The 11,686-nt window shown below is 58.6% G+C and overlaps 1 protein-coding gene across 1 annotated transcript in view; it reads right to left on the reverse strand.

Annotated features, from left to right (window-relative positions):
• Positions 1 to 11,686, reverse strand: part of ADAMTS10 (ADAM metallopeptidase with thrombospondin type 1 motif, 10) — a 42,228-nt gene that overhangs the window by 1,124 nt on the left and 29,418 nt on the right. Inside the window, exons 14-23 of the mRNA XM_010002334.1 lie at positions 11,517 to 11,619; positions 7,288 to 7,421; positions 6,343 to 6,466; positions 5,777 to 5,857; positions 4,315 to 4,478; positions 3,500 to 3,626; positions 2,421 to 2,550; positions 1,628 to 1,832; positions 1,237 to 1,413; positions 553 to 600 (exon numbers count right to left, since the gene is read on the reverse strand). Of these exons, the coding sequence (XP_010000636.1) occupies positions 553 to 600; positions 1,237 to 1,413; positions 1,628 to 1,832; positions 2,421 to 2,550; positions 3,500 to 3,626; positions 4,315 to 4,478; positions 5,777 to 5,857; positions 6,343 to 6,466; positions 7,288 to 7,421; positions 11,517 to 11,619 (1,293 nt within the window). The remainder of the gene's footprint in view (positions 1 to 552; positions 601 to 1,236; positions 1,414 to 1,627; positions 1,833 to 2,420; positions 2,551 to 3,499; positions 3,627 to 4,314; positions 4,479 to 5,776; positions 5,858 to 6,342; positions 6,467 to 7,287; positions 7,422 to 11,516; positions 11,620 to 11,686) is intronic.

The raw sequence follows: 11,686 nt of genomic DNA on the forward strand, positions 1-11,686 counted from the left end.
CACAGCCCTGCTTCCCAAGCACAGCACAGCTGGGCTGTGGGGAGACAGTGGAAATAGTAGGGACAGGGGGCACAGGGGGGGTCTGGGGGTGCTGGATGGAGGGAGCTCAGGGCCCAGCTCAGCACCAGGGTCCCACTTCCCAAACACAGCACAGCAGGGGGACAGCACAGAAAGGGGGCACAGGGGGTCTGAGGAGCTGCAGGGGCTGCTGGATGGAGGGAGCTCAGGGCCTTGCTCAGCACCACAGCACTGCTTCCCAAACATAGCCCAGCACAGCTGTGGGGAGACAGTGGGAATAGCAGGGACAGGGGGCACAGGGGGTCTGAGGGGCTGCTGGATGGAGGGAGCTCAGGGCCCAGCTCAGCACCAGGGTCCCACTTCCCAAACACCCTTGGTCTGATCCTCCAGGATTCAGCCAAGGTCCCTCCATCCAGCCCTAAACCACAGGCCTCCTGCATCTCCACATCACCCTGCAGCTCGAGGGGTGTCAGAGGGACAGGACTGTCAGTGTGACCCTGCTGTGGGTGCCAGGCTGGGCTGTGGCAGGTGGACCAGCAGTGGTACCTCTTGCAGCTGGCCCAGCCCACTTCTGCAGCTCAGCTCTCCCACCACACTGCTCTGCTGCCCACCCTCACCACCCTGCTGCCCATCCCTACCACCCTGCTGCCCATCCCCACCACCCTGCTGCCCATGCCTACCACCCTGCTGCTCATCCCCATCCCCCTGCTGCCCATCCCCACCACCCTGCTCCCCATCCTCACCACCCTGCTGCCCATCCCCACCACCCTGCTGCCCATCCCCACCACCCTGCTGCCCATCCCCACCACCCTGCTGCCCATCCCCACCACCCTGCTGCCCATCCCCACCACCCTGCTGCCCATCCCCACCACCCTGCTGCCCATCCCCACCACCCTGCTGCCCACCACAATCCTAATGCCCATCCTCACCACCCTGCTGCCCCCCAGACTCTCATGGGGACCCTCCAATGACTTCTGTGGGGCTCTGATAGGCCCAGGAGACTCCCTGAGTCAGCCATGCACTTGGACCACCACCACAACGGCCTCCTGAGCCAAGAGGGAGGCAAAAACACCCCCATGGAGACCTGCTGCCCCCCCAGATAGTCGTGGTGGCCACACCAGGTTCTGCTGGCAGGTTAAACCCTCGCACGCTCTAGGATTTGAGGGGCTGGGGAGGGAGAGTTTTCTCCAGTACTTCCATGGGAAGGCTCATCCCTACCTCTCCCCACTCGCCAGTCACCCAGCGCGGGGGTGGGCAGCGCCGCAGGTTGCACCTGATGCTGGTGGGGGGCTTGGAGCCCTCGTGGCACTGGGAGGTGGGCAGGGTTGAGCTGTGGTCCCCGCTCTTGCAGAGGACGATGCGGTGGCGGAAACCCGGCCCGCAGCTCGGGGTGCACTGCAGAGAGAGGGCACCCCTGGTCAGGGTGTGCTGCCCAGGGCAGGGAGGGGCAGCACTGGCTCTGCCCACCACTGCTCCCACCCTGGCTCCTGGTCGACGTTTCCCACATCTTTTTTTGCTCTCCATGGGTCATCACTGAGGCCCTGGAGATCTGGCACTGTCCCCCCTTAAGGACTGGTGCCATCAGGGAGGGCTGATGTGAAGCACTCACCTCAGACCAGTCTAGGGCCACCCACTCTGGAGGGCACGTCTGGTTGTTGCAAGGCTCCAGCATCTTGGGGCGTGGGTGGGTGCAGGAAGCATCATCCAAGGTCTTCTCCTCGGAGGCAGAGATCCTGCGCCTGCAGAAGACGCTGCGGGTGCGGACGCCCTGGTTGCAGCTCCGGCTGCACTCAGACCAGTTCCCAACCACCCAGCTGGAGACAGGGAAAACAGCAAAGCTTGAAAGGAGCACGGTGGTCCATGCTTGTTCCCCATCCTCCTGGGCACAGCTCTGTTCCTACTGTGGCTCCCAGGCAGCTCTGGCTGAACCACAGAGCTCCTCCTCCACAGCTCCCTTTTCCCTTCAAGAGAGGGACAAGGAGGAGCTGGGATGGTTTCTGAGGGACTCTGCACCAAAAGACTTAGAAGTGCCAGCAGCACAGGGAGGAGGCCACGCTACAGGGAGACCATCCTTGGCCAACACAGCAGGTGCTCAGCATATCCCTCACCAAGGTGGGCTGGGGCAGCCCCGAGCTCAGAGCACTGCTGTGGAGACACGTTTCTGCTCCCTGTGCTGCCCCTTTGCCCAGCAAGGCACTTGGGCTGGGCAGGCTGTGGCTGTACCATGGTCATGATGGGGCAGAGAGGAGGAAACTGTCCCCTCCTCCCTACAGAGCTGCCCCAGTGTCACCCCCAGGGACTGTGGCAGGGGTCTGCAACTTGGGAATGGCAGAGAGGGGGGAATTTCACCCTCCTCCACCCTTTTCCACACATGCTCCCTTGATCTGCTCCAAGCTACTCACACTGGGGGGCAGGGTTCAGAGTTGCACGGCCTCTGCCTCTCTGGCATTTTGGTTTCAGGGCTGCAGAAATGGTTGGGGACAGTTGAGCCATCAGAGAGTTTCCTGCAGACCACGGACTGGATCTGGTTTCCTGCCAAGAGAAAGAGGGAAGGGTGGGAAGAGAGGAGGATGCTGAGCTAGGGCTGAGCCAGGCTGCAGGTATGAGCTCCGTGGCTCTGCTCCCCTGTGGGCAACATGACAGGGCAGTCACTTGTCACTGCTTCTTGCTAAGCCCCTCTATTCATATCCAAGGCTTCCTTTGCCTCTAACATCTTCAGGAAAAAATGGAGGGGGTGAAGGTTCACCAGCCAGGACAGGACCTGGCAGAATGTGCAGTGAATGGAGGATCAAAGTGTTCCTGACATCCTTCCTCCTCACAGAAACCTGTTCTAGCCCTGGCCTGGTGACACTGCTTGTGCAGCACTGGGGGGAATGGCTGGAACACGAGGGGCAACACTTTGTCAAGGCCTAGCACACAGGACCAGGTCAGGGCCCTCAGCTTTAACCATTATTAAGTCTTGCTTTTGAAACTGCCTCTTTCTTCTTCTCAACACCAGCTCAGGCACTTGCAGCCAGGTTCTCCAGAGCCCCCAGACATGGCACAACCTTTGTGTCAATCCCCATGGGAACCAGCCCAAGGGATTCATGGACACTTCAGCAGTGTTTCAGTTCACAGACAGGTAGAGCTGGAGGCCAGAGAGGCTGTTGCAACCAGCAAACCTGTCCTGCACCACCCAGGTAAAAGAATGTCAAGCCTTTCATACCACCTTCCATCACCTCTACCACCTCCACGTGTGGTCCAGCCACAAAACAGCACTCAGGTTGTTTTCCCTGATGCTCTGCCCACAAGATCATGCTGGACCCGCACCACCTTGCACATGGCTGAGTGCAGGGTGGGAACAGCTAGAAACCTGAGAACTCCTTTACAGCAAAGCAGGTGCTCACGTCCGTGCGCGGCCTCACGTGGCCCAGACACCGTGTGGGAGCCACAGGAGTGCAGACCTACATGTCCCCCCAGCCCAGAAGGGGTCAAACCTCACCCCCTGCACACAGCACTGAGCATTTGGTCCATGTGGTGTAGTGCCAGGAGTACTGGTTGGAGGTGTCCCTGCCGACGGGCGCGTTGAACTTGTAGCGGATCCCCTGCAGCTCCGTGCGCACCAGGACCTGTGGAGGAAGGGACCCCCCAGGCATCAGTGCCACCCAATTCCAGCATGGTCCTGACCATCAGGATGGTGTCCCACCACCTCTAAAATCCAGCACAGCTAAAATCTTTCCCTCCCACCACCATCCCCTCCTTCCCTTTCCAGTCCCTTCCAGCATTTCCATGGCAGAGGTGCAGCCATGGAGGTGACGTGGGCAGAGAACAAGCTCCTGTGCACTTCAAGATTGACTCATCCAAAGCCTGGCAGGTTGGGGAGGGAGACCTGAGGATTTTTCACAGAATCACCTTGGTTGGAAAAGCCCTTCAAGATCATCAAGTCCAACCATTAATCTAACACTGACAAGTCCTTAACTAAACCACATCCCTGAGTACTGTGTGACTCTGAAATCCCTCCAGGGATGGCGACTCCAAAACTACCCTGGGCAGCCTGTTCCACTGCCTGACAACCCTTCTGGGGAAAAGAAATGTAGCCCCATTTACCTCTGGTCTCTGTGCCCCATTTACCTCTGGTCTCTGTGCCATTTACCTCTGGTCTCTATGCCCCATTTACCTCTGGTCTCTGTGCCCCACAACTCCAGACAGCAAGGACAGAAGCTGCTGAGCTCCAAGTCCCATGTAGTCACAGCAAAGTCTCTTTAGCCCAGCCCAGACCCACACCAGGTGAGGGTATGAAGGAACCACGTTACCAACCATGACAAAGAGGGTGATGTTGGTGGGTCCCAAGGCTTCCAGGGACTCAGGCTCCTCTGGGGATCTCCGGTAGTGGAAGGTGGTGCCTGCGACGTCGAAGCGGCGCGGAGGGTCGATGGAGAGCTTCCCATTGATGAAATAGTCACCACTCTCCCCTCTCAGAGCTGCAAGGAGGGGGAGCCAGGGTTAGCAGAGAGGCTGAAGGCACCAGGTGCTTCTCAGGGTGACCATCATCAGCCTCATTCTGCAGGGAAGGGAGAGGTGGGGGAAACAGAGGAGGTGCTGGGGTCAGGATCACACAGAGTCAGCAGCAGAGGTGGGATCAACGTGCCCACGGTCCTGGCTCAGCCCATGGGGGATGGATGTGCTTGGGGAGCTTGCCCAGCTGCCTGGGCTGGGGATGGGGACACCTGGCAGTGTGACAGACAAGCCGTGGCCATTGAAGCCGGGCTCCAGTTCAGCTGTGCAAACTGGGTCTCGGCTGCTGGGGCTACTGGAGGAGGCTGGTCCCTGGGAGCTCAGCTGTGGTTGCCCAAGAGAGTCACTAGAGGGGGATCGGCTCATCTCATTCCCACGCTCTCCCTGCCTGCTCTCTGCATCGACACTGTCACTCCAGCCCTCCCTGCTGCCAGTGACCTCATTGCCACGGTGCTGTGGGTACTGATAAGGATGAGGGATGTTCCCTCCGCTCCCTCTGGGGCGCAGGGGCAGTGGGAGAGACCGGTGGCAGCAGTTGATAGTGACACAAGCTTGGGCTGTGCACAGAAATCCAGTCTGGAGGGACAGGAGAAGCCCCTGGTGCACGTGGGCTGGGTAGGGAGGGGTGTTGGCAGCTCTGAACCCAGCAAAGGGAGCTGGCCTGGAGGGATACTGCAACCTCCCACCAGTGATGGCATCTAGACAGGGTCTTGCTCCCAGAGAGCTGCTGTGGAGGCACCAGATCAGCACTGAGCCCCCCTGCCCACCCCTCTGTCACCACTGCCCATCTCTTGGAGGACAGAAAGAGAAGACAAGAGGAAAGAAAAAAGCTCATTGTAAAAATGAGCCAGAGTCTGGCTGGAAAATTAAGGCCAGGGAACCTGTGAGCAGGTCTATTTTTAATCCCCAGCCCAACATGCTGGCAGAGGAGGGGATGCCAAGGAGCCCCAGGCAGTGCCAGGAACGGCAGGTGTGGGGTTTGCTCAGGGTCAGGCTGCCCAGCAGTGAGTGCAGGAGAGAGGCAGCAGCACAGCCAGGCAGGGGCTCTGTGGGACATGGGGACATGGGTCACACTGGCCTGGGCCACCCTGCCCTGCCAGCAGGTCCTGCTGCCTTCCCCTGTCCCAAGCCCAAGGTGGGATCCCCAAGCCCATCCTCTGCTGCACGGGGAGGTTTTCCTTGCTGGGCCTTTCCCAGGCCCTGCTGACCACAGGCAGAGGAAGGGGTGTGTGCCTGGGACCCCAGCATCCCCAGCCCAGCTCACCTAGGTAGTTGATGGAGAAGTTCAGCTCCCGGATGTCGATGTGGACGGAGCCCTTGGGAATCTGGATCACCTCCTCATAACCTGTGAGACAAGCCAGGTGATGTTCAGCCTCTGAGCCTAGAGCCAAGCCTGCCCTGGGCTGGGTGGGATCGTGGCCCACCCTGTTACCCATGGGTTAAACACCAACTGAGATGCTGGCAGCTCAGAGGTGCTTCTTCAGCCCTCGCTGCCAGGACAGGACATCAATTGCTTTGCAGTGCAGCCTCTGGTGATGGGACTGGCCATGCTGGGGAGGTTCTGTGGAGGTGGGATCTCCATGGGCATCTCCACAGCCTGCCTTGAGAGCAGCCTGAGGTAGGGAGGAAGGGGCTTGGGCCTCTGTCCAGGAGCTGGGTGCCAGCAGTGGCTTGGGCAGTGAACAGGAGGGATTTGCTCCCTGCTTGCCACACAGTTGTTCCCTTTGGGGTGCTTCCCTGAGATAGGTCCCTGCCTGTCCTGTGTGTCCCCAGGGGCAGGTGAAGCTGAGGAAGGACTGGGGGGTGGGTGAGGCTGTGCTTGCTCCCTACCTCCCTCTGGCAGGGACTGGTTGAAGACGCCCTCGATGGTCTCACAGGAGCTGCCATCTCCCCCACACACACGACACTTGTCCTCCTTGGAGTCAGAGCCCAGGACACGGTCACAGCCCACATGCTGGAGGATGGAGCAGCAGGGAGTTAGCCATCCTGGTGGGGGCCTGGTCTTCCCCACACCTGACCTGCAACACCCCAGGGAACCCATCCCTGGGCTCCACCTCACTGCTCCATCACACCGTGCAGCTCTCAGCAACTTCACCTCTGCCCAGCCCCATCCTTCTGCCACCCCTCTCCAGGGACAACCCTGGGGGTCTCTCTCTCTCTCTTTCCAAGGCAGAAATCCTGGGCCAGGGGGACAAAGCAGAGGGTAGGGTGCTGTGTGGAGCTGGTGGAGCTGTGGCAGCCCAAGCAGAGCCATGTCCCTCAGCACCAGCATCGTGACAGTGAGCCCACCTGAAGCTCTGCCCTCTGCCACAGCAGGTGGGCTACCAGGAGGGTCACCAGGAGGGTGACCAGCAGGGCTGTGGCTGCAACCCCCCCTTTTGTTCCACTTTCAGCCCCACAGAGACAAAAGGATCTCAGAGACACAGGAAGGGAGACAGACAGAGAGGGAGCCAGGCTGCCTGCTCAGGGACATGCACCACTCCCACAGTGCTTCCTTAGAATTAAACTTTTACAGCCCTCCAGATCCCATTTCAAGGGAAATATCCAGTGTCTGGGGCTGCACAGGGTGTGAAAGCAGAGACCATCTGGGGGTGTCTAACACAGGCCAACGTGCACAGAGAGCGGAGCCCAGAGGTGGGTGCGCTCCTGCTCCCGCAGGGTGCTGGGCAGGGGGATGCCCGTGTCCCTGGGGGCAGGGGGAGGGCAGTGCTCCCCTTCCTGGGGGTCTGCCCTTGCCTTCTCCTCCCTCCCAGATTGTTCCAGCCCCCAGAGCACCTTGCACTCCCCGTTGACACAGATGTCGTTGGAGTCCTGCCGGCACGGCGTCCCGTCCACCACGGCTGCTGCTCGCTCCGTGTAGAAGTTGAAGCCCTCGGCCAGGCAGTTGAGGGAACAGGCTTTCACACCCCCTGGGGAAGAAGCAGAGGTTCAACTGATGCCACCAAGGAGAGAGAGAGGCAAGATGTGGAGAACCAGAGCTGGGCAATGGCTGCCCTGCCCTCAGCCTCCTCGTGCCTCCATCCCGCGCAGCCCCAGGCCCAGAGCTGATGTCCCTGCTGAGTGAAGGGACCCATGGAGGGACCCAGGGACCCTCCTTCTTGATCAGAGCCAACACCCTTAAACCAGACACTGATGGTGGTGAGACACAATCCCTTCTGCACAGCCTGGGAAACACCTGCTCTACATGATGGGGAAGGGAACAACTGACTTGTTCCTCTTTGGTGTCAGTCCCTTCTGGGTCTCCTGACACTTCACCAGGGCTGCCAAGAACCTTGTGCCCATTTTACACACTGAGAAATTGAGGGAGCAGCTCTCCAGCATCTTGTCCAGGGGTTCTTCAGCTACTAGACCAAGGCAACCAAGGTTTTCACTTCCTAGACCAGTTACTAGACCAGAACAACCATTTCATTCTGCTCAAGGCTGGTGGACACTGAGGTTTTCACAGCAAAGACATCACCAGCAGCACAAGAATGATGAGGAAGGATGCTCAAGTTCCAGCTGAAATACCTGCTCCCCAGCTCCCCCTGCCAAAGCTCTATCTAAGAAAGAGAGGGTGGATATCTGGGTGTGGGATGGTTATGGAAGGAGACCCCAGAGCAGTTTCCTGCCTCCTGTCATTGTGTTTTATCAAACACTGGTGCAGATTGTGGCATCTGCTGCCTTCAGTGAGCATCCCCCTCCCTGGCAGTGTTGAAGGGCAGGTTGGATGGGGCTTGGAGCCACCTGGGCTGGTGGGAGGTGTCCCTGCCTATGGCAGGGGAGCTGGAACTAGGTCCCTTCCAATCCAAACCATTCTATGATCCCAAGAAGCCCCAAGAGCCTGCAGGAACAGGGCAGAGATGCACGTCTGAGCTGTGGCAGTTTTTGCTCCTGCAGGCAGCAGCAACAGCCTTGAGCCCTGTGCCAGAGCTGGGAAGCACCTTTGGTTGGGAGCAATGAAATCCTGCTATTCTTGCATCTTGACAAGAACATCAAAGGGGCAGATGGAGGGGAGGATGGCCCAGCTGGGCCTGGGAGCACCCAAACACAGCTGAGGGGAAGAAAGAGCAAAGCCAGGAGAGGGAGGAACAGGAGGAGACATGAGAGGGGAATTCAGCAGCCTGGGGGGATGCTGTGGATGCCTGGGCAAGCTCTAGAGAAGGTGCTCAATCTTCTCCTTCTGCAGAGCCAACCCCGTCCACAGCACCCTGGGCTCTGCCCTGCCTGGGAAGGGAGCTCCAGGGCCACCAAGGGGGGGACAGCACAGGCATGACCCCTAAAACTCCCTGGGCAACCCATTCCAGTTCCTCACCACTCTTAGAGTGAAGAATTTCTTCCTAACATCTAACCTAAATCTTCCCTCTCTCAGCTTAATGCAGCTATTACAAGAGAATAGAGTATTTTCAGTTGGCTACTCTGGTGCCTCAGAGGATGTTTTGTTCCCCCTGTCTGCCCTGATCCCACGAGGCATTAAAGCACATGACAATTGATGAGCAATCTCCTGTTTTCTACAAGTCCCCCCCCCTCCCCAGCCCCCTGAGCTGCTCTGCTCTCCCTGGGCTCCTGCATCAGCCAAGAGCAAAATGAATAACTAAGCGAATAAAGCAAAACAAACAAACAATGAAGGGCACATTCCAGGCGGTATCTGCTGACTGGGGAGCTGGGAAGGGCTGAGCTCAGCCATTCTTGCTGGGGCTGTGTCCTGGGATCCAGGCTTTGGGCTCCAAGTCCAGCAGAAATCCCACCAGGAAAACACTGTTTTACCAGCCCCAAGCAAAACTCCACCTCAACTTGCCAGGGACCCAGCAGGTGGCTCCTTCCGTTTCCAAATACCCTGTGGGATCACAGCCAAGCCAGTGGGGTATTCCTTGTCTTCTGGGTAGGGGTGTTCCAGTCCTGGTTGGTGACTGATGGGCAAACAGCACAGACACCCCTGGACCAGGGCACCCTTTGGCAAGGAGGTGGCCCAAGGGTGCAGAGCCCAAGGCAGTGGCTGAACTGAGCAGGGGAACAGCTCCCAGGACAGGGACAGGTACCCCAAAAGCAACCTGAAGAGCTCTCAGCTGGAGGGCAGACTGGCCAGGGCCAGGGCAGCCAAGAAAGAGGGGTGCTGGGGGGCTGTGGGGAGGGAGGGACTGACACCCACCACCCCAAAGTTCTCTGGGCACCACTGGAGGGACCCAGGAGGGGAGGAGGGAGACAACAACCAACCCTCACTGGCTCCCTGATACTGGGGTAAATGGACCCTGCTGGCACAGGGGTTGCTGGGGGAAAACAGAGGTCCTGAGGGCAAAGCACCTTGCTGAAGTCACAGAGATAGAATCACAGAAGGGTTTGGGTTGGAAGGGACCTTCCAACGTGGCCTTGAACACTTCCAGGGATGGGGTACCTACAGCTTCTCTGGACACCCTGTTCCAGCCCCTCAGCACCCTCACTGTACACCCTTTCTTCTTCATGTCCCCTCTAAACCCACCCTCTTTCAGCTTAAGACTGTTGCCTCTTGCTCTGTCACTACAGGCCCTGGTAAAAAGTCTCTCTCCATCTTTTTTTATAAGCCCCAGGTCTCCCCAGTCCTTCCAGAGCCCCCAGGCCCAAGCAAAGAAGTTTGTAGGTGGGGAGGGAACAGTGATGACACCTTATCACCCCCATGGTCCCAGCTGCTCTGAGGGACCAGTGTGCACAGCCCATGGCAGGAGGAGCTGATCCTGCTGATCCCAGCAGCAATCACTCCCTGACAGGTCCCAGGCAGGTGTCAGCACCCAGGATTTCTCAAGAGCTGGGAGATGGGTGCCCTCCTGGCCAGGGGCTTGGCTCCTGAGGAGCTGCAGCTTCCAGCATCTCTCTACTCATGTGAACCTGCCTCAGTTTCCCCACCTTGGCCTCCAGAGAGTGACACCTTTGACTGAACAACAACTGCTGAACATCCCATCACCATTACCCACAGCCAACCTGGAGAGTTGGGACAGGGAACTCCCAGATCCCTTCAAGACACCAGTGTGCCCACACTGCTGGGACAGCTTTCACCACCTGCTTTTATGGAAGAAGAAGCTGAAGGAGGGAGAGAGGAAGTGGCTTTTTTTCCTTTTTAAAGCCAAAGCCAAAATCCCTGTCAAGGCCAGATTACAATTCAAGGGCTGATGTTCAACTGGCCAACCATCCCTTGACTCCAACCACTGGGCCATGCTGGGGGCAGAGAGAGGTCCCAGTGAGGGCAGGTCCAGCCTGCAGGGCTGCCCTCCACCTTGGAATTCATTGGGGTCTTTGTGTCACTTGCTGCTTGGCAATTTCAGGACATTTTTATTGATCCATCCCCTGCAGGCTCAGCACATCTGCTCCACGCTGGGAGGTGGAGCTTATTTACACAGCTGTGAAGGATTTCCCCAGTCAAGTTCATTAACTCCACGAAGGAGACAAGCTGTTCTCTCTCATTATGAAGAGATTTCTGCCCCAGAGGCTCCTCCAGCCCCCTCTCCTCACTGGAAACTTCTGCAGGGCACAGGACTGGGTAAGAGGAGGGATGAGCTCCTTGGAGGATCCACCAGCTCACATCCCTTCCACCCTGGAGGAGCTGGAAGCTTCACCTGCCTGTGCAGGGGGGGCTGCCCTGTTTGCTCCCCACTAGACACTAACAACTCCATTTCCTTCTCTGTCCTCCTCTTTGCTCCCACAGCAGTTAAGGGAACAGACTTGAGGAGAGTAGCTGAACAGCCCCAGTGCTGCTGGAATTTGTTTCTGGCAGAGCAATGAAGTGGAAGGGCAATGGCACAGGGTGAGTGACCCAGGGCAGGGCCACAGCAGGGCAGCTGGGGGCAGCTGCCTGGGGGGATGCATGTTGATCCAAGGGGGAGGCAGCACATCCCAGGAACACACAGTGGGACCTGGACTAGTGGAGATCGTGACTAATTGTCCACTTGGACCAGGAGACCTGTCCCTGCAGAGAAATGGGGGAGAGCAAAGCCCTGCCCAGCCCTGCTCCAGTTCTGCCTGAGCAGAGGGACGATGCTCAGCCCAGCCCCAGCACTCACCTCCACGGTAGGTTTTCCAGGTGTAGTACTTCCCTCGGAAGGGGACGTTGTCAAACTCAGCACACTGCAGCTCTCGGAAGTCCTGGGAGCCTGGGGGACAGTCCTGCAGCCACACAGCCAGGGTCAGGGTGGGGGGAGGGGAGCAGCCTGGCACAGCTGCTGGAAGGGCA

The sequence above is a fragment of the Chaetura pelagica genome, unplaced genomic scaffold (assembly GCF_000747805.2).
Source record: "Chaetura pelagica isolate M959 unplaced genomic scaffold, ChaPel_1.0 scaffold58, whole genome shotgun sequence".
Classification (NCBI taxonomy): domain Eukaryota; kingdom Metazoa; phylum Chordata; class Aves; order Apodiformes; family Apodidae; genus Chaetura; species Chaetura pelagica.